The sequence below is a fragment of the Oncorhynchus keta genome, chromosome 34, assembly GCF_023373465.1.
Source record: "Oncorhynchus keta strain PuntledgeMale-10-30-2019 chromosome 34, Oket_V2, whole genome shotgun sequence".
NCBI lineage: Eukaryota > Metazoa > Chordata > Actinopteri > Salmoniformes > Salmonidae > Oncorhynchus > Oncorhynchus keta.
The window spans coordinates 60,093,721-60,119,174 of NC_068454.1; the positions used below are offsets into that span (position 1 = coordinate 60,093,721).

Sequence of the window (25,454 nt, forward strand, 5' to 3'; positions counted from 1 at the left end):
CTGGATCCCTTCTAGCCATGACCGTTTACTGGGGATCATATTCCGAGTGTGAAGTACATAAATACATAGCATATGAGAACCCGCGGGTCATGAAAGTCCCTTTGATCATCCATGACATAGGCAGCAAAATACATGCAATCAAAACAGACTACATTCAATCATTTTGATCAAAAAGTGAGGTTTATTTCTCAATCTCACAAAGACTTAAAATGAAAACATGGCAGCAAAACCCCAAAAGACAGGCAGTAGGTCTAATACAAAATGGAAAAAAAGGAAACAGAACATTAAAAGACAGAACATAAAAACAAGACAGACATAAAATTAGAAACCCTTTCCAAAAATAAATTTATCAAACCATTCTGTAGTAAAATTAAACCCCCCAAAAAGTCCAAATATTTTGGGGTCAAAAATATTAACCCCTTCATGACAATCAAATTACCAAGCAGTATGATGTAAGCTAATGTGTAAAGAAAATGGCAGAATGAATAAAATAACCAAAATGGCACATTCAGAAAAATAATAATACAGAACTTACAGTATGAGACCAATAAAGAAAGCTTTTGGGAAACTGCAACTTCAAACGGTCCAAATACAACACAATAATAATCCCCCTTCTGATAGCATTTATCAATTAGGTTGCACTACACTATGCCCTGAAGGACACATTAACAAATCTCATGACACATTTCCCTATGTCCCATGCTAGTAGTTAGTCAATGTCTGACATGGACCAAAGTGTATTTTGAATTTGCATAAATAGTACTCTCAGTCAATGAAAGGATTTGATTGAACCGTCTGTATTGATATATTTCATTGACAGAGTACCATTTAAGCAAATTCAACATATACTTTGGTCCATGTCAGACATGAACTACTAGCATACTTCATCAATTAAATCAGTGAATATGAATACACAAATAAGAATGATGCCAAAATGGAGCAATAACATTATCATTATTGACAAATATCCAGTCAGGAGTTTTGTAAAGGACATAAATTGTTTTAACACAAAAACCAAGGCTTGCCTGCCAAGGGAAGATCAACTACTGCAAATGTGCAAAACACAACCTTTTCAATGGGCCTACATATAATTGTAGTTAGTAGTAAACTACCTGTGGTGCAAGAAAGTGCTGGTTCATGCAACTCATCTATACAAAATGTGCATTGTACCTTCATGGTTCCAAATTTTTTGGCTCTCTCACTATTTTCTTTGTCTTTTTCATAATGTGTGTTTGACAGCAATCATGGGTTCAAATTTGTTCAGCAGGTTCTGTTGAAGTTCTTTGAGTAGATGATCCCGTTCCTCGGAATCCAGGAGAACTTGCTAAATAAAACAGGTTAACAAATCAAAATATTCCGTGTTAATTTGGTCCACTCTTTAGCGCTTTTCTAAGGTCAAGTATGGACATATCTCGCTCATGTACGGACATACCTCAATGAGTTTGTCTCTCTTCTCCAGGCTCTCCCTCAATTTCCTCTCCTCCCGCTCTTCGTCCTCCTTTTCGCTCCGCCAGGCTCGCTGTGCCTCCTTGTTCTCCTTCCTGCTCTCCCTCAGGTCGTTGAGTGTGTCATTGAGTTGCTTTGACAGCGAAGACACCGTCTGACTATGATTCTGCTGTTGCTCCTTGAGAAGGGGGAAAGATGGGAAGAGGGGAAAGGTATGGGTTCAAATGACCAAACTATATTATAGGCTTGGTATTTTAGGTACCTCACTGAAGATGACCTGAATTGTGTAAAAAACAATGGAAGACACAACACATCTCAGTATATAGAGGGAGCATCTTACTAGTCTTAAATGGCTTCCTCTTCACTGATATGAAAGACAGGGATTGGTGAAAGCACCCACTACCATCCTCGTTTGCACTCACCTGCACTATGCCCTGATAGTCCTGAAGGGCGGTGGTGAGTTGAGAGACCTCCCGGCACATGGTGGCGCTGTGCTCCTCTCTGTCCTGAAGCCAGGCTATCACCAGGCTCTCCTTCTCCTCCAGCTGAGAGGCCAGAGCCCCCACTGCCCCGCCTCCTGACACCCCTTGGCTAATCACAGATTCCGACAGTGCCTGGGGGAAAAGATAACAAATAATGAGGAGGAAAGTCTACCTGAAGAGCAACATGTAGAATTTTTGCATTGTAATTTCAGAAAAAGTCCATAAAGTAGTTGCAGTAATAGTGGGTGAAAAATATGTATTTTGGGCCAATACAAAATCGCATTCTAAAATTCAGACTTTCTATTTGACAACAAAAGCCAGATCAGTTTCTGTAATCAATATGGGGGAAAAAACTAGAGCTGGGACAACAGGCATTGCATTAGAAACTCCTACCAAAGCATTTTGTGTACGTCGGTAATATTCTATGATTTTGCTATACAACATATACATATACAACATCCCTGTAGATTGTTGTAAAACTATTATTTGGTTAACAGTAATAGCCTATGCATTATGTTGATTCCTGCTTTAAAAGTATCTGCCTGTCCCTGTATCGTGGTCGGCTGCTATATGAGTGAACCACTCTCACTCCCTCTCCCCACATTGTGCAAGGAGAAATGGAACAATACAGACATTTCACATTTGGAGCAACTTTGAAATTTGGAGTAAAGTGTCGATCCCATGTCCCATGTTTCATAAGCTGAAAAAAGATCCAATATGCACAAAAAGCTTATTTCTCTCAAATTTTGAGCACAAATGTGTTTATATCCATGTTAGTGAGAATTTCTGGCAGGTGTAGCATATCAATAAGCCTATTAGAAAGCATGGTCATTACACAGACAATAAAAGGCCACACTGAAATGTGCATTTGTCACAAAATAATGCCACAGAGGTCTCAAGTTCAGGGAGTGTGCAATTGGCATGCTGACTGCACCAGAGCCGTTGCCAGAGAATTGCATGTTAATTTCTCTACCATAAGCCGCCTCCAACATCATTTTAGAGAATTTGGCAGTACGTCCAACTGGCCTCACAACCGCACACCACCTGTTTGGCAACGTGTTGGCAAGCGTTTTGCTGATGTCAACGCTGTGAACACAGTGCTCCATGGTGGCGGTGGGTTTATGGTATGGGCAGGCATAAGCTATGGACAATAAACACAATTGCATTTTATTGGATGGCAAATTGAATGCACAGAGATACGTTGATGAGATCCTGAGGCCCATTGTCGTGCCATTCAGCCGCCACCATCACATCATGTTTCAGAATGATACTGTCCGGGCTCATGTAGCAAAGATCTGTACACAATTCCTGGAAGTTGCACATGTGCCAGCTCTTCAATGGCCTGTGTACTCACCAGACATATCACCCATTGAGCACATTTGGGATGCTCCGGATCGACATGTACAACAGCATGTTCCAGTTCCCGCCAATATCCAGCAACTTCGCACAGCCATTGAAGAGGAGTGGGACAACATTCCACAGGCCACAATCAACAGCCTGACCAACTCTGTGCGAAGGAGATGTGGTGCATGAGGTAAATGGTGGTCATACCAGATACTGACTGATTTCTGATCCAAGCCCCTACCTCCCTACCTTTTTTTTTAAGGTATCTGTGACCAACAGATGCATATCTGTATTCCCAGTCATGTGAAATCAATAGATTAGGGCCCAATTAATTTATAAAAATCTTTGAAATTGTTGCATTTATATTTTTTTCAGTAAACATAAAGTAGCCGAGGCCCATCAATTAGCCAACATTGCTAACTCTGATATTGTTGGTATATAGCCATCTAGCCAAGTGTTTTGAGTCCCCACTTCCTCAGTGAATAATATAGCCTACAGGGCAATATGCTGGCAAAAGAAAATCTCTCTCATATATACAAAACACATACACACACAGTACCAGTCAAAAGTCGACACACCTACTCATTCAAGGGTTTCTTTATTTTTACAATTTTCTACATTGTTGAATCATAGTGAAGAAATTAAAACTATGAAATAACACATATAGAATCATGTAGTAACCAAAAAAGTTAGCATATTTTAGATTCTTCAAAGTAGCCACCCTTTGCCTTGATAACAGGCTTGCACACTCTTGGCATTCTCTCAACCAGCTCCATGAGGTAGTCACCTGGAATGCATTTCAATTAACAGGTGTGCCTTGTTAAATTAATTTCTGGAATTTCTTTCCTTTATGCGTTTGAGCCAATCAGTTGTGTTGTGACATGGTAGGGGTGGTATACAGAAGATAGCCCTATTTGGTAAAAGGGCAAGTCCATATTATGTCAATAACTGTTCAAAAAAGCAAAGAGAAACGCCAGCCCATCATTACTTTCAGAATGAAGGTCAGTCAATGTGGAACATTTCAAGAACATTGAAAGTTTCTTCAAGTGCAGTCGCAAAAACCATCAAGCGCTATGATGAAACAGGCTCTTGTGAGGACCGCCACAGGAAAGGAAGACCCAGAGTTATCTCTGCTGCAGAGGACAAATTCATTAGAGTTACCAGCCACAGAAATTGCAGCCAAATAAATGTTTCAGAGTTTATTGGGGCGGCAGGTGGTGGTTAGACCATTGGACTAGTAACCGGAAGGTTGCAAGTTCAAATCCCCGAGCTGACAAGGTACAAATCTGTCGTTCTGCCCCTGAACAGGCAGTTAACCCACAGTTCCTAGGCAGTCATTGAAAATAAGAATTTGTTCTTAACTGACTTGCCTAGTTAAATAAAGGTCAAATATAAATAAATAAAGTAGCAGACATCAACTGTTCAGAGGAGACTGTGAATCAGGGCTTCATGGACAAATTGCTGCAAAGAAACCAGTACTAAACACCAATAAGAAGAAGAGACTTGCTTGGTCCAAGAAACATGAGCAATGGACATTAGACTGTTGGAAATCTGTCCTTTGGCTTGATGTTCCAAATTTGAGATGTTTGGTTCCAACCGCCGTGTCTATGTGAGATGCAGAGTAGATGAACGGATGATCTCTGCATGTGTGGTTCCCACCGTGAAGCATGGAGGTGGTGGTGTGATGGTGCTTTGCTGTTGACACGGTCTGTAATTTATTTAGAATTCAAGGCACACTTAACCAGCATGGCTACCACAGCATTATGCAGTGATACGCCATCACATCTAGTTTGCGCTTAGTGGGACTATCATTTATTTTTCAACAGGACAATGATCACACACCTCTAGGCTGTGTACGGGCTATTTTACCAAGGAGAGTGATGGACTGCTGCATCAGATGACCTGGCCTCCACAATAATCCAACCTCAACCCAATTTAGATGGCTTGGGATGAGTTGGACTACAGAGTGAAGGAAACTCCTTTAAGACTGTTGGAAAGGCATTCCAGGTGAAGTTGGTTGAGAGAATGCCAAGTGTGCAAAGTAGTCAAGGCAAACAGTGGCTACTTTGACGAATCTAAAATATATTATGATTTGTTTAACACTTTTTTAGTTACTACATGAATCCATGTGTGTTATTTCATAGTTTTGATGTCTTCACTACTATTCTTCAATGTAGAAAATAGTAAAAAAAATAAAGAAAAACTCTGGAATGAGTAGGTGTGTCCAAACTTGACTGGTACTGTATATGCACAAAGAGTCAAAACATAAATCTGATCATTCTGGATCCTATTTTGACAGGTTGCGCATTAAAATATCAATCATGCATTCCCTGAATATGTTAGATAAATAGCTTACTTTTTAAACATTAGGCTACCATCTCAGTTGACTTACATAGCACTGTAAAACTGTGTCTAGAGCCCTGGCGCTAATGCAAAGTAACTGTACATTAAAACAATGTTTTATTGTTGTAGAAATGTTCCCGCAATTTTTTGGGGAGACTGAGCAAATGTTTGGTCTTGTTAGAGGAAACTTGAACCTTGTGAGAATTTTGTGCAACTTCTGGTGCACGTTTACAGTGAACACTGAGACTGTCCCCTTACAGTTTTAGACAGTAGCCAATAGGCTATTGTGGCTATTTGAGCATAACGTAGGCACACCAACAAAACGGTGCGAATCCAATAACATTTTCACATGGAAATAGCTTTTCATTTCTACGATACAGCCTACAGTAGCCTGTATTTGCTGTTCAGGCCTACATTACATGAGACTTTTAAAACCTTTTTACATTATTAAGGGCTTGACATAAATTCATGACTTTCTACCGGGCCTGTAACAACATTGGCCAAATAGGTGACTGTACATTGCATTTTAATGTGTTGTATGATGCAAGAAACCACTTTATAAAATAACATGTATTATTACCATATATAGAATTAGACAATGTGGGCCACCCCTCTGTCTATTAGCTTATTTGCATATTCAAGCCCTTCTCAAAATAGAACAATGCCCCTTTAGACATATGCTTTTTACCAAGACAGCTTGAAATGTGGCCAACATGTTTTGTGTTCTTGTTGGAAGCAGTAACTCCCCATTGCTGACCTATACTTATCTATAACTGGGCTAATAACTTGGTAACTAGCAAAGAATATCAACAAATGTGCATATGCGCTCTGTGGTCTGATCTGAAAAGCTCAAGACCGCTGATGGGCGACACCCGCCTATATAATTCTATTCCGTTGGGCAAAATCAGAGACTCAATCTTGCAAAGTTAGATTTGTTTTGGTTTGTTGCATTGAAAATGGATTGATACAATGTTGATTCGATCACAGAAAAAAATATCTAAAAAGTACAAACTAATGGGGCGAACTCCGTTAAGTGCGTCTCTGTGCGGCATTGGTATTTATTCTGCGCGTCAGTCCCGTTGGAGGTGTGTGGCTGCACACACGCGCAGTTTAGAGCGAACATCGCGTTGTAATCTATTTATTGTTATCAAGCAAAATAGTTATTCGTCACATTGTGACTTGTCCATATCAGCTCAGCTCCAGAAACCTCTTCCACCACTAACAGGCGTGGTCATCTCCTCCTCAAGCACAAGGCAGCCAACGTAGAAATCGCTCTGTCATTTCCTGGTTGCAAAAATTCTACACTCTTCGAACTATTTCAGTTTATGTGAGAAAACATGCACTGAATAATTCATTATCATTAGTATCATTGTACCATCTACATCACAGTGAAATATCTACGACTGTTTGAAGTTGGTGGACGAAACTGAAAGTAAGATAGTCGCTACCATGGTCCATGCTATCCGGGATCCTTTGATGTCGGATAGCGCTAACCTCTCCACCATATTGCAGGGAATTGGTATGCGTGGGAAAGTTGTTTATATTCAGCCTAAGTGTTGTTGCAATTCGTCTAGCTCCCACATCGGTGAGACAATCGACATGTAGCACCTTTAACTTGAATAGCAGAGGTCAGTGCATGCAGCACTGGTGAATGCAGCACCTGACCCAAACAATTGTGGGCACACTAAAAAGAGATATACCTGGAATCAATTATATTTATATCAGGAATGGTCAAATGAAGAGTTATTCAAATTACGCAAAACACTATATTTCAAGACATCTGGGTCTGTATTCACAAAGCCTCTCAGAGTTAGAGTCCTGATCTAAATCCTACAGCACGTGCACCGAATACAAAACGTGTATACTTTATCGTGAAATGCTTACTTTACAAGCCCTTAACCAACAGTGCAGTTCAAGAATAAGACAATATTTACCAAGTAGGCTAAAATAAAAAGAAACAATAAGAATAACAATAACAAGGCTATATACAGGGGGCACCAGTACAGAGTCAGTGTGCAGGGGGTACTGATAGATCATTGGTGACGAGGACACCAAGGAACTTGAAACTCGACCTGCTCCACTACAATGTTAATGGGGGCCTGTTCGGCCCACCTTTTCCTGTTGTTCAAGATCAGCTCCTTTGTCTTGCTCACATTGAGGGAGAGGTTGTTGTCCTGGCACCACACTGCCAGTTCTCGAACCTCCTCCCTATAGGCCGTCTCATCGTTGTCGGTGATCAGGCCTACCTACCACTGTTGTGTCGTCAGAAAACGTAATGATGGTGTTGGAGTTGTGTACAGGAGGGGACTAAGTACACACCCCTGAAGGGCCCCAGAGTTAAGGATCAGTGTGGCAGACATGTTGTTGCCTACTCTTACCACCTGGGGACGGTCTGTCAGGAAGGCCAGGATCCAATTGCAGAGGGAGGTGTTTAGTCCCAGAGTCCTTAGCTTAGTGATGAGCTTCATGGGCACTATGATGTTGAATGCTGAGCTGTAGTCAATGATCAGCATTCTCACATATGTGTTCCTTTTGTCCAGGTGAGAAAGGGCAGTGTGGAGTGCGATTGAGATTGCATCATCTGTGGATCTGTTGGGGCGGTATGCAAATTGGAGTGGGTTTAGGGTAGAGGTCGACCGATTAATCAGAATGGCCGATTAATTAGGGCCGATTTCAAGTTTTCATAACAGTCGGTAATCTGTATTTTTGGGCGCTGATTTTGCCCATTTAAAAAAAAAAATGTTTGACCTATATTTAACTAGGCAAGTCAGTTAAGAACACAATCTTATTTTCAATGACAACCTAGGAACGGTGGGTTAACTGCCTTATTCAGGGGCAGAACGACAGATTTTCATCTTGTCAGCTCGGGGGATCCAATTTTGCAAACTTACAGTTACCTAGTCCAACGCTATAACCACCTGCCTCTCGTTGCACTCCACGAGGAGACTGCCTGTTACGTGAATGCAGTAAGCCAAAGTAAGTTGCTAGCTAGCATTAAACTTATCTTATAAAAATCAATCATAATCACTAGTTATAACTACACATGGTTGATGATATTACTAGTTTATCTAGCGTGTCCTGCGTTGCATATAATCGATGCAACGCTGGGGGAAGATTTAACAAAAGCGCATTTGCGAAAAAAGCACAATGGTTGGACGACTGTACCTAACCATAAACACCAATGCCTTTCTTAAAATCAATACACAGAAGTATATATTTTTAAACCTGCATATTTAGCTAAAATAAATCCATATTAGCAGGCAATATTAACCAGGTGAAATTGTGTCACTTCTCTTGCGTTCATTGCACGCAGAGTCAGGGTATATGCAACAGTTGGGCAGCCTGGCTCGTTGCGAACTAATTTGCCAGAATTTCACGTAATTATGACAACATTGAAGGTTGTGCAATGTAACAAGAATATTTAGACTTACGGATGCCACCCGTTAGATGAAATACCGAACGGTTCTGTATTTCACTGAAATAATACATGTTTTGTTTTCGAAATTATAGTTTCCGGATTCGACCATATTAATGACCAAAGGCTCGTATTTCTGTGTTGTTATAATTAAGTCTATGATTTGATAGAGCAGTCTGACTGAGCAATGGTAGGCAGCAGGAGGCTCGTAAGCATGCATTCAAACAGCACTTTTGTGCGTTTTGCCATCAGCTCTTCGCAAGCACAGCGCTGTTTATGACTTCATGCCTATCAGCCTAATGGCTGGTGTAACCGATGTGAAATGGCTAGCTAGTTAGCGGGGTGCGATAGAGCGAGTGACGTTTGAAACGCTGAGACTTGGAGTAGTTATTCCCCTTGCTCTGCAAGGCCTGCGGCTTTTGTGGAGCTGCTTCGAGTGTGGCTGTTGTTGATGTGTTCCTGGTTTGAGCCCAGGTAGGGGCAAGGAGAGGGACGGAAGCTTTACTGTTACACTGGCAATACTATAGTGCCTATAAGAACATCAAATAGTCAAAGGTATATGAAATACAAATGGTATAGAGAGAAATAGTCATAAATACTATATTAACTACAACCTAAAACTTGATATGTTCATGTTCTGAGCAAGGAACTTAAACATGAGCTTTTTTACATGGCACATATTGCACTTTTACTTTCTTCACCAACACTTTGTTTTTGCATTATTTAAACCAAATCGAACATGTTTCATTATTTATTTGAGGCTAAATGTATTTTTAGTCATGTATTATATTTGTCATTATATTACAAATAAATAAAATGTAAATGGTTTTTATTTATATTAAATAGGCCGATTAAATCTGTATTGGCTTTTTTTGGTCCTCCAATAAACGGTATCGGCGTTGAAAAATCATAATCGGTCGACCTCTAGTCTAGGGTGTCCGGGAGGATGCTGTTGATGTGAGCCATGACCAGCCTTTCAAAGCACTTCATGGCTACAGATGTGAGTGCCACGGGACAGTAATCATTTAGGCAGGTTACCTTCGCTTCCTTGAGCACAGGGACTATGGTGGTCTGCTTGAAACATGTAGGTATTTCAGACTCGGTCAGGGACGGGTTGAAAATGTCAGTGAAGACACTTGACCGTTGGTCTGTGCATGCTTTGAGTACACGTCCTGGTAATCAGTCTAGCCCATAGCTTCGTGAATGTTGTTAACCTGTTTAAAAGGTTTTGTTCACATCGGCTACCGAGAGCGTTGTCACACAGTTACCCAGAACAGCCGGTGCTCTAGTGCATGCTTCAGTGTTGCTTGCCTCGAAGTGAGTATAAAAGGCATTTAGCTCATCTGGTTGGCTCGTGTCTGGGTTTCCCTTTCTAGTCCGTAATAGTTTTCGAGCCTTGCCACATCCGACGAGCGTCAGAGCTGGTGTTATAAGATTCAATCTTAATCCTGTATTGACGCCCTGCTTGTTTGATGGTTCGTCTGAGGGCATAGCGGGATTTCTTATAAGCGTCCGGATTGGTCTCCTACTCCTTGAAAGCGGCAGCTCTAGCCTTTAGCTCGATGCAGATGTTGACTGTAAATCCATGGCTTCTGATTGGGATATGTATGTACAGTCACTGTGGGGACAACGTCATCGATGCACTTATTGATGAAGCTGATGACTGAAGTGGTGTACTCCTCAATGCCATTAGACGAATCCTGGAACATATTCCAGTCTGTGCTAGCAAAACAGTCCTGTAGTGTAACATCCACGTCATCTGACCACTTCCGTATTAAGCGACTGGTACTTCCTGCTTTAGTTTTTGCTTGTAAGCCGTAATCAGAATTATGGTCAGATTTGCCAAATGTAGGGTCGGGGAGAGCTTTGCATGCATCTGTGTGTGGAGTAAAGGTGGTCCAGGAACCCCCCTGGTTGCACATGACACGCTGGTAAAAATTTGGTAAAACTGATTTAAGTTTGCCTGAATTAAAGTCCCCGGCCACTAGGAGCGCCGCTTCTGGGTGTGCATTTTCTTCTTCGTTTATAGCCTTATAGAGTTGGTTGAGAGCGGTCTTAGTGCCAGCTTCGTTTTGTGGTGGTAAATAGACGGCTATGAATAATACAGATGAGAACTCTCTTCATAGATAATGTGGTCTGCAGCTTATCATATGGTACTCAACCTCAGGCGAGCAATACCTCGAGACTTCTTTAATATTAGACATCACGCACCAGCTGTTATTGACAAAAAGACACACCCCCACACCCCTCATCTTACCAGAGGTAGCGTCTCTGTTCTGCCGTTGCATGGAAAATCCCGCTAGCTCTATATTGTCTGCATCTTCATTCAGCCACATCTCGGTGAAACATAAGATGTTACAGTTAATGTCCCGTTGGTAGGATAATCTTAACAGTAGGTCATCAATTTTATTTCCCAATGTTTGTACATTAGCAAGAAGAATGGAAGGCATTGGGTGTTTACTCGCTCTCCTCTGAATTCTCAGAAGGATCCCCGATCTGCATCCCCTTTTCCGGTGTGTCTTTTCTTCACGCAAAAGGTGTGGATCTGGGCCTGTTCCATCCATTGAAAGCAGGATATCCTTCTCGTCGGACCTAATTTAATTGAACGTATAGAGATACTGTATGTTGATGTGATCCCCTCACCTGCATGTCTTTCTGAGAGCTCTCTAGCGCCTCCTTCAGGCAGAAGAGAAGTGACTCTTTCTCCTGTAGGACTGCTTTGAGTGCCAGGTCCCGCTGTCTCCACACTTCCTTCTCCTTCTGCCCTTCCCGCTGCACTTGCTCCTTCTCAACCAGCTCCACTCTCAGTTCCTGGGGGTTAGAAGAAAAAAAACAAAGCCCTTATGTGAGAAATTACTAGTAACACCTTTGACTAAGTGACTATAGTGTATCCAGCACAATGTTGCCTTTGTTAATCAAAGTGAATGAATACATCTGAGTGTGTGTACTTGTTCTACAGCAACTGCCATACACTGGTAACACAGCAATCACGTGTGTGTATGTGTGTGTGTGTTCAACTTCAGACTCACATTGATGATGTACTGGTTACATTGGAGTACAGTGTTGAGTGTGGAGAGGTCTTTCTCCTGGTCTCTCCCAGCCTTCTGCAGTGCCTCCAGCTCGCTCTCCATCCTCCTCTCCTTCTCACTCTTCTCTGAGCGCAGAGCCTCCAGGGCTTGCTAAAGATGAGGTAGAACATAAGACATCAGCAAAATAACCTTGTAAATGCTCTATATCCCAAATTATACAACGGGTGGGTCTAATCCTGAATACTGATTGCTTAAGACTGCATACCAGCCGGTGTCTATTCCACAAATTGCCACCAGCTAAATATATGATGTTAAAATGACTATATACACTCTGTTCCATCTGCTTGCGCAATCCACTGTCTCAACCCAGTCAGGCAACTTATAAACTTGATTTCCACTATAAAAAGCATCTAGACATTATCTCAGATTTATTTTAGACTAACAATTTGTTTTCAACAGCAGAGATTTGTATAAACCTTGCAGTCTGTCTTGCGACATTTTCAAAATAGTTTCAAAATACGATATCCAGCTGACCCATAGTAATTAACCATTTCTCTGCCAGTCAAAATCATGAAATCAGCTGGAGTCATTTTTATGGATATATATAAAAAATGTCAATTGGAAAAGTTAAAACGAAATGCAAATTTACAGTCTTTCCAGCTTCAGTTTGAAGTGATTTTGTTACGGTAGCTGTGCAGTTGGCACAGAACAATAGTGTCTTGACAAGTGAGCACATTTTCTATGCCAAGGGAAATCGCACCCAATTAGCTCATTGTTATGGATGTATCCAAATAAATGTCACTAGAAAACAGCTTAAACAAATGCAGCTATTTTGCTGTTATTCTGGCTGCACTTGACTGTAAGTTAGCCGTAGTTGGCTAGCAAGCAAGCAAGGGATAAGAACGTTGACAGCCAGTATGGCAATGGAACATTTATAACGAATGACTGGGTCGCGTCCATAGATACAGAACAAGCAGAGTGAACGACTGGGTCGCGTCTCTAGCAACCCTAGATGTGTGTCGGGACTATATCTTGTGGAAGGATGAAATTAATCAAAATAACGTTTAATGAAAATATGTCAATCATTATTTTAATATGTTGGTAACCCATTGTATTTAAAGTGATAATGCCAGAGAAGCTAGTGTTTGGAGGATATATTGGCACAGTTTGCCAGAGATGTCGTCTCGGGCCCAACAACACCCATACCAATATATCCTCCAAACACCGGCTTCTCTGGCATTATCACTTAGGTAATGTCATATTAAAAAAGGAAATATTCTCACACATTATTGTCCATGCTTTGACAGTCTACACAAGTTTATTTATTATTTTAAACCATTAGCTTATTTAAATCATAATCAAATGGGATCAATCAGAGCCCTCACCTTATTGTCGGAGAGTGTTTGTTTCAGATTGTCAGTGAGTGCTTGTGTCAGTCTGTCAGCCGCATCTGTCCCTGTCCCCACCTCAACACACATCTTCCTGATCAGACACATGCACTCCTGAGACAGACAGGGAGACAGGAAATTCATGTCTGATCATGGAATAACACACGGCTTGTCCCAGAGATGGCTTCAGAAAAGGACTTGATGTGATATATGGAAAAAGAGATTTAATGATATCAATTACACCAGAATACAAAAACTGCATTTAAACAAATGTTGCAATGATAAATATTGAGACAATGATAGTTTAAGAAAACAGGGTTTGCCCCAACCACTCACGGTTGGATTGCTGTTACAGTGCTATTTGGGTTGATAATTGGATTTGTTCCGACATTTCGATGTAATAAAAAAAAAAAAAAAATGTTGATTGATTATTTATTTACCCGTTTGACATTTTACTGCATTGTTAGGAGCTAGTAATATAAGCATTTAACTGCACCCGCTATAACATTAGCTAAACTGTGTACACACCAAATAAATGTGATAATAAAAACATTAAAATATATATATGTCAGTACCAGTCAAAAGTTTGGACACCTACTTACAAGGGTTTTAATATATTTTTTTTTACCATTTTCTACATTGTAGAATAATAGTGAAGACATCAAAACTATGAAAAAACACATATGGAATAATGTAATAACTAAGTGTTAAAGGTTAGGTTCTTCAAAGTAGCCACCTTTTGCCTTAATGCCAAGAGTGTACAAAGCCGTCATCCTCTCAACCAGCTTCATGAGGTAGTCAACTACAATTATTTTCCAAAAGTCTTGAAGGAGTTCCGTACAAATGCTGAGCAATTGGCTGCTTTTCCTTCACTCCGCGGTCCAATTCATCCCTTACCATCTGAATTGGGTTGAGGTCGGGTGATTGTGGAGGACAGGTCATCTAATGCAGCACTCCATCACTCTCCTTCTTGGTCAAATAGGCCTTACACAGCCTGGAGGTGTGTTGGGTCATCGTCCTGTTGAAAAACAAACGATAGTCCCACCAAGCGCAAACAAGATGGGATGGCGTATTGCTGCAGAATGATGTGGTAGCCATGCTGGTTAAGTGTGCCTTGAATTCTAAATAAAACACAGACAGTGTCATTAGCAAATCACCCCCACCTCCATGCTTCACGGTGGGAACCACACATGCGGAGATCATCATTTCACCTACTCCGCGTCTCACAAAGACATGGCGGTTAGTACTAAAAATTTCACATTTGGACAAATCAGACCAAAGGACAGATTTCCACCGGTCAAATATCCATTGCGCATGTTTCTTGGCCCAAGCAAGTCTCTTCTTATTATTGGTGTCCTTTAGTAGTAGTTTCTTTGCAGCAATTCAACCACGAAGGCCTGATTCATGCAGTCTCCTCTGAACAGTTGATGTTGAGAGGTGTCTGTTACTTGAACTCTGTGAAGCATTTATTTGGGCTGCAATCTGAGGTGCAGTTAATTGCCGATTTCTGAGGCTGACAACTCTAATGAACATATCCTCAGCAGCAGAGGTAACTCTGGGTATTCCTTTCCTGTGGCGGCCCTGCTTTCTTCTGTATACCACCCTTACCTTGTCACAACACAAGTGATTGGATCAAGTGCATTAAGAAGGAAAGAAATCCCACAAAGTAACTTTTAACAAGGCTTGCCTGTTAATTGAAATGCATTCCAGGTGACCACCTCATGAAGCTGGTTGAGAGAATGCCAAGAGTGTGCAAACCTGTCAAGGAAAAGGGTGGCAACTTTGAAGAATCTAAAATATACCATATATTTTAATTTGTTGACACTTTTTGGTTACTCCATGATTCCATGTGTCTTATTTCATAGTTGTGATATATTCACTATTATTCTCCAATGTAGAAAATAGTACAAATAAAGAATAACCCTGGAATGAGTAGGTGTGTCCAAACTTTTGACTGGTACTCTATATTAAACCGATTTGATTTATCTATTTGGCTATGTTAAGCTAAGGATGTTTGCTCACCCATATAAACTTTAGTGCTGAAAATTACTAATACCAATATATCTTAAGTTAAATCTGGGAGTTTAAGAGCGTGGGGTGTCCATGTTGTGAAGGCAACATTCCACTAGCTCAGCCAGTGTCTCTGAGTGAAGTGGATCCCTGTGTTTTCAGCATGACTGCATTGTCTCCCCTCATAGAATCACTATGAATCACTCACCTGGATAACTCTGTCTCTGCTGTGCAGCGAATGCCCCAAACTCTGCAGAAGCAAGTTTCCACCGTCCTTCTGCGGCAACTGAAAAAGCCATAATCACAACATACACAGCACTTAGATGAAGGTTGTTAAGTCAACAGGGGGCTGGCATTGTTGCAGCGATATTAGAGCAGACTAGCCTGGTCCTAGATCCGTTTGTGTTGTCTTTCAAACTGATGACAATGACCACAGGCGTTGCCAAGACAGCAGACCTCTCCATTTTGAAGCCAGTGTCTTGTGGGTGATATATACCACTATGTTACAGCTGATGCTTTCAAAGAATGCAGGCAATCAGTTTGTATTCTTGTAATAGATTTTGAACACACATTGTAAGCCTATAATCTGCCCTGCAAGTGCCAAGCGTGAAAGTTCCCCACCACAAAGCTTGATATACTGTAAGACCTCACACAGTGCATACAAATACTTAATCCCAACGATTGACTTATTTGAACTTTTCTAGGATTGGGTGGAGCTAATGCCAGATTCCAGACAAATTAAAATATTTCCTTGTGTAGAGCTGGCTGTGGTGCTCTTAATCGTCAAAGCTCTTCGTGGATTTACAGCTCCCATTCCCAGACTGAACTTGCTAATAGGGCTTCCTAAAATATACCAAAAACTGGAACTCAAACCAGACCTAAATCTCAGACGTGAATCTCATGAAATGAGAATCAGTTTAGGTAAGATGCCTTAACAGCTGGGGGTGAGGCCCAGACATGCTAGAACCATAGGTAGGTGCCGGATTGAATAACTTGAGTCTACTGTAAAGAGATAAGGTTAACAGACGCCACTAAGCAGCTGAGTAGCATTTTAATGATCTCTTTATGAAAAGCCATCCTGAGCTGCTCCTCTAGTTGGGGAAGATCCCAAGGAGATGTGTGTGTGTGTGGTTGTGTGTCTGTGTGTGTGTGGTTATATGAACGCACCTGCATTAAGGAAAGAGGACACTCCCTGGTCCAGAGACCAAACAAACTGTAACACACCCATCATTCCTTGCATAATGCTTTATTTGTGCTTAGTCAATACAAGCCGGGCTTAAAGACATTGCTATCCAAGTGATTCTGAAGACGTGTGTGTGCGCACGCAAGTACATGCAGAAGAAGCATGTTAGGGACACTATGTTCAGGCCATTATATGGCTGTGCACCGGCTGACTAGGCCTATACCTGTTTATCATGTATAAAATGTCAGCAGCCAGTTACCATGACAGGGAGTGTCAACCTTAGTTGTGTGTACGCAACCAAATTATCATGACACTTCCATTCCGCTCACCAATTTAAACTGTTTTCTTTCTCAATTGAGTTACTATAAATACTATGGACCGGTTCCCCAGAGACTGCCTAATCCTGGAGAATCTCCATTGAGAATGTTTTTTAGTCCATGACTGGGCTTAATTTGTGTCTGGGAATGCAGCTGAAAATGTCTAAACATGGGGGAATCAAGTAGAGTGAAAAATCAATCAACTACTCAGTGCTTACCTTAATCCAATCCTTTGGTCCACTGACATTGGTATCTGGTTTGGTTTTGGTCCCGTGTTTAAGCTCAGTTTCGAGGGTCTTGCTGCGTGCCATAGCTTGATCAAGCTGTCCTCCCAACTGTCTGACTGCAAGGTGCACTCGGCCTGTATTGCTCTGAAATAAAAAAAATAAGAAAACTGCATTTTGTGAAAGACATAAATTGTCACTTTTAATTCTGTTGAAGTCCTATTCCTGTATTTATAAGTAAGAAAAGACTCAGAGTTGGACCTTTGTACTGGCTACAGACATGATAGATCCTAGATGACATATTAACAGACCACTAAGTAAATATTTATACTCCGTGATCGATGGAGTGATCCACAGACTACAGGCAAGGCAACCTGTCAGAAAATCCTCATTTAGGGCAGAGATATTTTCCTGACCAGGGAATGGCTCATTTATAGGCTATGGGAACCCAAAGTGTTGTCGTCAGGAAACAATCCTGGTCCAACTCATAATAACTTCCTGTCGTTATTTAGTATGCTGGATTTTGATAGAATACAAGAGAAATCTCACCTCTCTGTGTAGTGGAATAAACTCGTCCCTCAATTCAGTCAAAACGTCATTGGACTCTCCAGCAACTTCCTCTCCTCCATTCTCCCGCTCTCCAAAATTCAGCACCCTTGTTACCTCAGGGGGGGATGTCTCACCTACCTCTCCTGAATATCGCCCTTCCCTCTTTCCCAAAACGGGAATCTTACTCCCCGAAGGTGAATTGACAGGCTTTCCTTCAATACCTTTCAACTCTCTGAGGACCAGGAGTGACAAATCACCTGGAAAATCAAATGGATCACAGCAATCCAGTGAATCCAGTGATTGGATGGACTCAGTGCGAGAGGACGCTCGTAAGGAGAGAGTGGATCCAGCCAATGACGCTGGGCTAGAACTTAGCGACGGCACTCTTGACCAATGAAGAGGCATGCTCTGCGACTTGTTCCTCGATAGGGCCAAGGGGGGAAAGGGTTGGAGGCGGGGAACCCCACAAACTGACTCATAGGCGGAGTCGGACACCCTCAGAGAATCACATCCTTCACAATTTTTCCCCTTTGTGCATCTTTTCCCCGTTCTCCTGAAGTATGGACATGCGTCCCATTTCTCAGACCAGCACTCATACTCTGACAAGGCCATGTTCTCCTTCAACATTTCGTTGTAACCCTCTCTGTCTCCCATTCCCTCACCATCCTCCTCACTAGTGCTGCTCCTCATCCTGAAATCCTGAGGGTGTCGCTGACGGTAAGCGCTACGTACCCACTGCCTGACCTTGTCCCTCTCCTGGGTCAATTTCTGAAGCCTCTCGGAGGATAAGACCCTCACTCTGGAAATGACAGAGTCAAACTTGAAAACCCGCTCTAGAACTGAAACGCATTTGCCACACAAGAACTCCCCCCGCCCACTGCCCCGTGGTACGGGCTGGCCTAGTATGTGTGTCAGTACAGAGAGTAGGTCCATTGCTTTAGCGGGTGAGGACAGTGAGGAGAGAGACGTTGTGGAGCCAAGGGACATGGTGCTACCTTCAAAGTGGGAAAAGAAAACATTAGAACTGACATACACACACATAAGTGCGCACACACACACACACACACACACACACACACACACCCCTCACCCCAGCGGCTGCTTTGAGGAGACCTGGAGAGACTTCCTCTACCCGGTGAGTCTGATGGGGTCTGAGGCTGACCATCTTTCTTGTTCTGACCCCCAAAGAGCCATCGCCGTTGGTTACCGTGCAGGTCACCCCCACACACCAGACACCCCTCACCTTTGCCTCTGGAGGACATAGTAGACAGAAGGCCTAGAAAATCCCCTGATGTCCACAGAACGATCTTCAATATTCTGTTGGAATAAAGCAGAAAAGATTATTGGCTGCAGTCTTAACTAAATGTATTCTTAACTTTTTGATCATGCTGTAGAGAATGGTTGGATATCTAATCTTAGAATTACATTCTGTATAATTGCACTTGCTGGCAGTGACATTCAAAGTAGTTTTTCCAAGTAAGAACTGGGTTTTCAAAAGTTGGCTTCACGTTTGGCCCACTTGTAAAAGTTATCTGCTCTCACTAGTTTCCTGCTGAAGAGCTTCGATTTCCGCTTGCCTGTCAGTGTGCTTTAATATTATAGTGTGGATGTTTTGCTCAATGCGTTGGCTCTTTTAGCACACAGTAGAAAACCACAGCCGCCTACACGTCGAACTTGAGCCACGCTGACAGTACATTTCGCATACTGTCAAAGCGAAAAACAAGTATCAAACGTCCACGCTCTCTCCACCATTCGTCTCACTGCTCGCTTGTACCGATCATTATGAACTGTAGGCTGCTGTTGTTTATTCCTATACAATATCAAAAGTTGACGGTTGTTGATTTATGTTGGCCGTGATACACAACGTATAGCCAAGACCAATTACCTGTCTATGCAATCCTATTTTAAGCAACATAGGTGTGTAAATAAGTTTCATTCCGACAACACGAAGTTCGTAACCAGGCTACATGTTCACAGTTTGAATCAAGCAGTATAACTTTACCAAAATAATTTCGTCCTTTAGAGTTTGCCAAAATCACAGATTTGTTTTCTGTATCTCCACTTTTAGACCATATGCATGCATAAAGCGTTTGGATGAGTACGGTTTATCTGTCTCTAGAAGTTAAATCTGGTTTCGCGCTCTAAACCCGATAAAGTTGGGAAGTATTAAACGCAAAATTAAAACCCGGTGGCATCCTCGGTGAAGTTAACCGGGTCCCATCTAAACGTTGTAAAACCATTCATGACTTTACCAATGACCACATGGTTAAAAAGAAATACAATATATTTTTTAAGTGTCTTACAATGTCAACCAGGAACTCGAGCGCACTGCAGTAGCCTACACCGGAAAGGAGCTGTGAGTGTGCGCTACCTTGCTGACGTCATTGTTCATACCTGGGGCGTATTCATTACGATGATTCTGTTGCGAAACGTTTCGTAAACGAAACGGAGAGGGACCGACCTTAATTTGTCCAATAGAAAATCTCTGTTTGGACTAATGCCTATACCCGTTTTGAGAAGTGAATGTCCGTATGTCAGCAGTCTATTTGATTATTTTCATAGGCACATTTTACATTGGTAATGTACAGTGTCAGAGCTCCTCCCTCAACTAAAAGCGACAATGGAATGGAATTCAAGTTTATGCAACATTATAGATTACATTTGATTCTGATGGCAATCATTTCCAGAATACCCCCCCCTCCTTATGTAACTAGGAAATGCGCATGTTTGGGCGATTGTGTACCCACATGGTAGTCCGATGTTCTGTTATCAATCATTTTGAAGATTCAGTCAAATATAAAGATTATACACTATCACACAGATTTATTCAAAGAGAGAAACAAGTCTGATTCACCAGGAGAAGAGTGGAAGCATTGGGCAAGAACACATCATGTGAAATTTAGTTAAATTCAGTGTATTTCCTATTACTGCACAAAAAACACTTGATTTCGATGTTTCATAATCACAGACAAACAATAATGTATAAAAATATAAAATAGGCACTACATACAACTATGACATGTCAATCAAAGACAATTTGCAGAACCTTTTCTGTGAACATTATATTTAGTGTGTATGTGTGAACGTGAGCATGTTCATGTCAGCCACTCCTCTATGCAATCTCTGAACACCGTCTCATTCGAATGCCAATAGCCGTGCTTCACTCCTGAGAGCACAAACACAGCCAGGTCTCCACGAGCATGCAGTGTCTTCAGCCCAAACGAATCCCTACCGTACCACTATTCAAATGAGAGAGACAGAGAAGCACATAGTTATCCATCACATTAGGACATGCACATTATCAATGATGGTAGATGGTACCATTAAAGTAACTTACTTCCTGGTTCTTCATCTCAACAATGGTTTCATTAATGTCATAAAATCCAAAGTGACTGATTGGAGAGAACAGACATGGTTAGTCCAATAGGTATAGAGTCACTAGTGTTGAGCCCACGTCTCAGAGATGCAACCAATGTGTGTGTAAGAATGCAGGATATACAACAGGGCAATTAATTTCATCTAAAATAATGGTGGTGATGGTGACCATGGATACCTGGACTCCCATGGTGTAATCACGCCATCATCTGGTCCTCCAATCAACACCAGCTTGTTGATACGCAGGAAGTTCTTCCTCCACTCTGATGATTAGCGAGAGATACATTTATTTGTTCTGAGATGGAGAATAACTATGTCTCTCCACATTTTATAGAATTAAAACGACTTAGGACAACAGCGTCAGTAGGGCCAGACTAAATCTGCAGTTTTATAAAATATATATTGAAAAAGAAATTTAAGCCAAACATAATATGTTGCTACAAAATGTATAGTTTTGTCTATTATGCAGACAAGTCAGTGTGAATGGAGAAGTAATGAACTTTGCTGGAGATTTTGTCTGGCCCTTATCAGTCAATGGTGACTAATCTCATCTAGATTTTCAGTTTTGGATACTGAAATATCTGCAGTAGGAATGAATTTCAGTACCTGTAATTTCCCTGTGTGGTCTCTCTCCATTCAGCAGGGCCAGATAATTGCTGCTCTTCAGGAAGCGTTCTCTTTGGTGTGGGTCTGGTAGGACAAAACATTTTGGTGCAAGCACAAAGGAGCCTCTTTACTGTACTCAGATACACATCTACAAACAAATGTTCTGGTTCTCTATTTGTTCGACACCGAAGTTCCCCTTTAACTACTCAATTCTCTCTTACCATTCCAGAAGTTGCAGATGGACCATTTCTGTCCTACTGAAGAGTAACACACGTGAAAAACACGGGCCTTTAGATAGTGAGGAAAAACCATTTTCAGAATGTCTGTGTCTGTGGGAGAAGCACAACGAAAAGGCTAGTAAAAATGTGTGTGGTGTGTGGAACATACAGTATGTGTTTCAAATTTACACACGGCTTGCAAATGTTCTCTTTTTATTTGAAATGTGAGACATGAATAGAATTTGTTTTACTTTGTTGTATGACAAAAATCAAAACTTCATTGTGTTAGAAAGAGCTATACCTAGGCCTGATAAAAAAAAAATGATAGGAGAAGAAAGTGACCATCACTGACCTCCATACTGGCCAGCCTGTGGTGATGAGAGGGAGATGAAGGACTGGACATTATGGTCAGGAAGTGTAGAAAGAAGTCCTCGACATATCAGACCACCTAAGAGAAGCAGGGAAAGACAGCATTAAGCGGAAAGGGCTATATCTCTACATCTTGTTCCAAACAGTGCTAAATAACTGAGATAGAGAGACCTTGTGAGAAGCAGATAAGATGGATGCCATTCTCTGCCTCCTGCATGATTGGATAGAGCAACTTTTTGAAGCCCTGCACCTGCTCCCACAGTGGCTTCAGGCTGGCCATGTTATCATACAGATCTATCACTGACACGTTGGTACCTGGATGGGCCTGTCAAAAGAATACATCAGCTTATATTGCAAGTTACAAGAAAAAAACGATGTACCTGAAACATGTTATCCTTTCATATTATATTCAAAATAAAGAGAGTCGCACACTCCATATATAAACTCCCAGTAATTTATTGGGTATTTACTAACATTTCTGCATCACTGTGCCTTCTTCAGGATAATGTCATGATTACTTGAACCAGGTTATGTAGGCAACCAATGACAATAGTGAGGTGTGTGTCATAATGATTAAGTTAATTAGAATGAATTAGTGAAACTGTTCAAAAAAACAATCCTATCATATTATAACATACATTATAAACTGGGTGGTTCGAGCCCTGAATGCTGATTGGCTGAACGCTGTGGTATATCAGACCGTATACCACGGGAATTAAAAAAACATGTATTTTTACTGCTCTAATTATGTTGGTAACCAGTTTTTTATAACAATAAGGCACTACGGGTGTTTGTGGTATATTTCCAATACACCACGGCTAAGGGCTGCTCTAAGGGCTGTATCCAGGCACTCCACGTCGTGCATAAGAACACCCCTTAGCCGTGGTATATTGGCCATATACCACACCCCGCCTCCCGGGCATTATTGCTTAAATATACCACAGGTATGATGCACATTTACTTGTTTACTGTTCCAATTACGTTGGTAACCAGTTTATAATAGCAATAAGACACCTCAGGGGTTTGTGGTATGTTGCCAATAAACCACGGGTAAAGGCTGTATCCAGGCACTCCACATTGCGCTGTTATGTACGACATACATTTGTGTCATAGGTGCACTAAAACAGGATCTTCTAAAATTCTCACTTCACGTGAAACTGAAGTGGATGCTTTTTTTGCCTTCTTTGTGCTTTTATTTGTGGATACAAGTTTTGATATTTCTACTTATTATTTATGAGTTACTAGGTGTAAAACATTTTGGTGGCCCCAAAAAAAACATTTTATCGCTCACACACTGTATAAAGTACTCTCACTTTCTTTTTTCCGCACTTAAGTATCCATGGAAACAGTTTCACATGAACTGAGAATTTGATCAGATCCTGTTTTAGTGCACCTGTGATAGAACATTCTATTCCTCTAAAAACCTGTGGCCATTGTCCTGTTAAAAAAAAAGAGAGAGAGAGAGAAAAAAGCAGAGAGAGAGAGAGAGAGAGAGAAAAAAAAGCAGATGGTCAAGTCATCCAGTCATAATTTCCCCAATACCAAGAGCAAACACAATGTTTTCCGCCTGTAATATTGGCCCATCATATCATTATGCTGAGGCCCAAGAGGGTGTGGTATATGGCCAATATATACAGTGGGGAGAACAAGTATTTGATAACCTGCTAAATCTGCAGTGTTTCCTACTTACAAAGCATGTAGAGGTCTAATTTTTATCATAGGTACACTTCAACTGTGAGAGATGGAATCTAAAACAAAAATCCAGAAAATGACATTGTATGATTTTTAAGTAATTAATTTGCATTTTATTGCATTTTATTGCCAATATTACAGGCTGAAAAACCTGCAAAACCAGCAGTGTATTAAATACTTGTTCTCACCACTGTACCACGGCTAAGGGCTGTTCTTATGCATGACATAACGCGGAGTGCCTGGATACAGCCCTTAGAGCAGCCCTTAGCCGTGGTGTATTGGCAATATACCACAAACACCCTAGGTGCCTTACTGTTATTATAAACTGGTTACCAACATAATTAGGGCAGTAAAAATACATGTTTTTTCATACCCGTGGTATACAGTCTGATATACCACGGCTTTCAGCCAATCAGCATACACTGCTCAAACCACCCAGTTTTGAAGTATCTCAAATATAAAATATATTTAGATTTATTTAACACTTTTTTTGGTTATTACATGATTCCAAATATGTTGTCTCCACTATTATTCTACAATGTAGAAAATAGTAAAAAAATAAAGAAAAACCCTTGAATGTCCAAACTTTTGACTGGTACTGTACACCTCAATGATCTAATCAGTCTCAATTTCTTTGAGGTCATTAAAGATCCCATGGTACTTATCGTAAGAGTAGGGGTGTTAACCCCGGTGTCCTGGCTAAATTCCCAATCTGGCCCTCAAACCATCACGGTCACCTAATAATCCCCAGTTTACAATTGACTCATTCATCCCCCTCTCCCCTGTAACTATTCCCCAGGTCGTTGCTGCAAATGAGAACGTGTTCCCAGTCAACTTACCTGGTAAAATAACGGGTAAATAAAAAAAACATAATTGTTTTATTTTCTGTTTTAATAAGTATATAATTATGGTTAAATGTGTGTTGTAGAGGCCAAGCCTCTACAAACGTACCTCTTGTATCAAACGACTCATCATAAGGAATTGTTTAGGACCGTCAAAGAGGCCGTGAACAATGATGACAGGCTTGTACCCAAGTGTGCCGGCCAGGTTAACGCCACATAAGAGCAGCAGAAGTCCATTGACATTGATGTCCAACGACGTTCTCATTTTCAATGAAACCACCGATGAATACAGTTTGATTCCTTCAGCGTGCAGGATAGAACAATTTGTTGCATCACCCTTGCATAAATGGACATTTAGGTTCCAGTTTATTTACTATGTTCACCTACTTTCATTATTACACATATGTTGTGGTGTTCGCGGAAGAAGACACTCCTTCTTCCTCTTTTATCATCTTAATTCAATGTCAGGCGCATGCTAACCTCGCTCGACATTGAGTGTTTGGTGCCATCAATTTAATTCACCATGCTTCAATTGTTACTACACGCACTTTAAGGGAGGTTTACTTTTTCCAGTCTGTGGATAAATTCCACCCACAAAAAGTATTTAATCATTGAGTGTAAT

General features: G+C 41.2%; 2 protein-coding genes across 7 annotated transcripts; both read right to left on the bottom strand.

The window, feature by feature from the left end:
* Positions 1 to 158: 158 nt before the first annotated feature.
* On the bottom strand, positions 159 to 20,147 carry LOC118367406 (uncharacterized). 6 transcript variants are annotated; one of them, XM_035750853.2, is made up of 11 exons: positions 20,034 to 20,146; positions 18,821 to 19,047; positions 17,731 to 18,725; positions 17,176 to 17,328; positions 15,666 to 15,743; positions 13,445 to 13,561; positions 12,060 to 12,209; positions 11,674 to 11,841; positions 1,869 to 2,060; positions 1,433 to 1,624; positions 159 to 1,324 (listed from the first exon to the last, which is right to left on the bottom strand). In XM_035750853.2, the coding sequence occupies exons 2-11, from the start codon at positions 18,990 to 18,992 to the stop codon at positions 1,220 to 1,222; spliced, it is 2,322 nt and encodes a 773-aa protein (XP_035606746.1). In that variant the 5' UTR covers positions 18,993 to 19,047; positions 20,034 to 20,146; the 3' UTR covers positions 159 to 1,219. The 6 variants fall into 6 exon arrangements, with proteins under 6 accessions (XP_035606746.1, XP_035606749.1, XP_035606748.1 ...); XM_035750856.2 differs by lacking the exon at positions 20,034 to 20,146 and adding an exon at positions 19,733 to 19,973; XM_035750855.2 differs by lacking the exon at positions 20,034 to 20,146 and adding an exon at positions 19,156 to 19,675.
* A 380-nt stretch (positions 20,148 to 20,527) lies between these two features.
* LOC118367408 (lysosomal thioesterase PPT2-A-like) lies at positions 20,528 to 25,316 on the bottom strand. The gene is made up of 8 exons (XM_035750859.2): positions 24,942 to 25,316; positions 22,470 to 22,623; positions 22,282 to 22,377; positions 21,933 to 22,040; positions 21,712 to 21,795; positions 21,284 to 21,368; positions 21,068 to 21,122; positions 20,528 to 20,969 (listed from the first exon to the last, which is right to left on the bottom strand). The coding sequence occupies exons 1-8, from the start codon at positions 25,095 to 25,097 to the stop codon at positions 20,826 to 20,828; spliced, it is 882 nt and encodes a 293-aa protein (XP_035606752.1). The 5' UTR covers positions 25,098 to 25,316; the 3' UTR covers positions 20,528 to 20,825.
* Positions 25,317 to 25,454: the final 138 nt, after the last annotated feature.

Coding starts and splice junctions, on each gene's coding strand:
- LOC118367406 (XM_035750853.2), bottom strand. CDS start 18,992: ATGTCCTCCAGAGGCAAAGGTGAGGGGTGTCTGGTGTGTGGGGGTGAC. Junction 17,329..17,730: donor TTATTCCACTACACAGAGAG/GTGAGATTTCTC, acceptor TTTTTATTTCAG/AGCAATACAGGCCGAGTGCA. Junction 11,842..12,059: donor GTAACCAGTACATCATCAAT/GTGAGTCTGAAG, acceptor TCTAACCCCCAG/GAACTGAGAGTGGAGCTGGT.
- LOC118367408 (XM_035750859.2), bottom strand. CDS start 25,097: ATGAGAACGTCGTTGGACATCAATGTCAATGGACTTCTGCTGCTCTTA. Junction 22,624..24,941: donor TGAGTCGTTTGATACAAGAG/GTACGTTTGTAG, acceptor TTCTTTTGACAG/GCCCATCCAGGTACCAACGT. Junction 21,369..21,711: donor ACCACACAGGGAAATTACAG/GTACTGAAATTC, acceptor GCTAATCATCAG/AGTGGAGGAAGAACTTCCTG.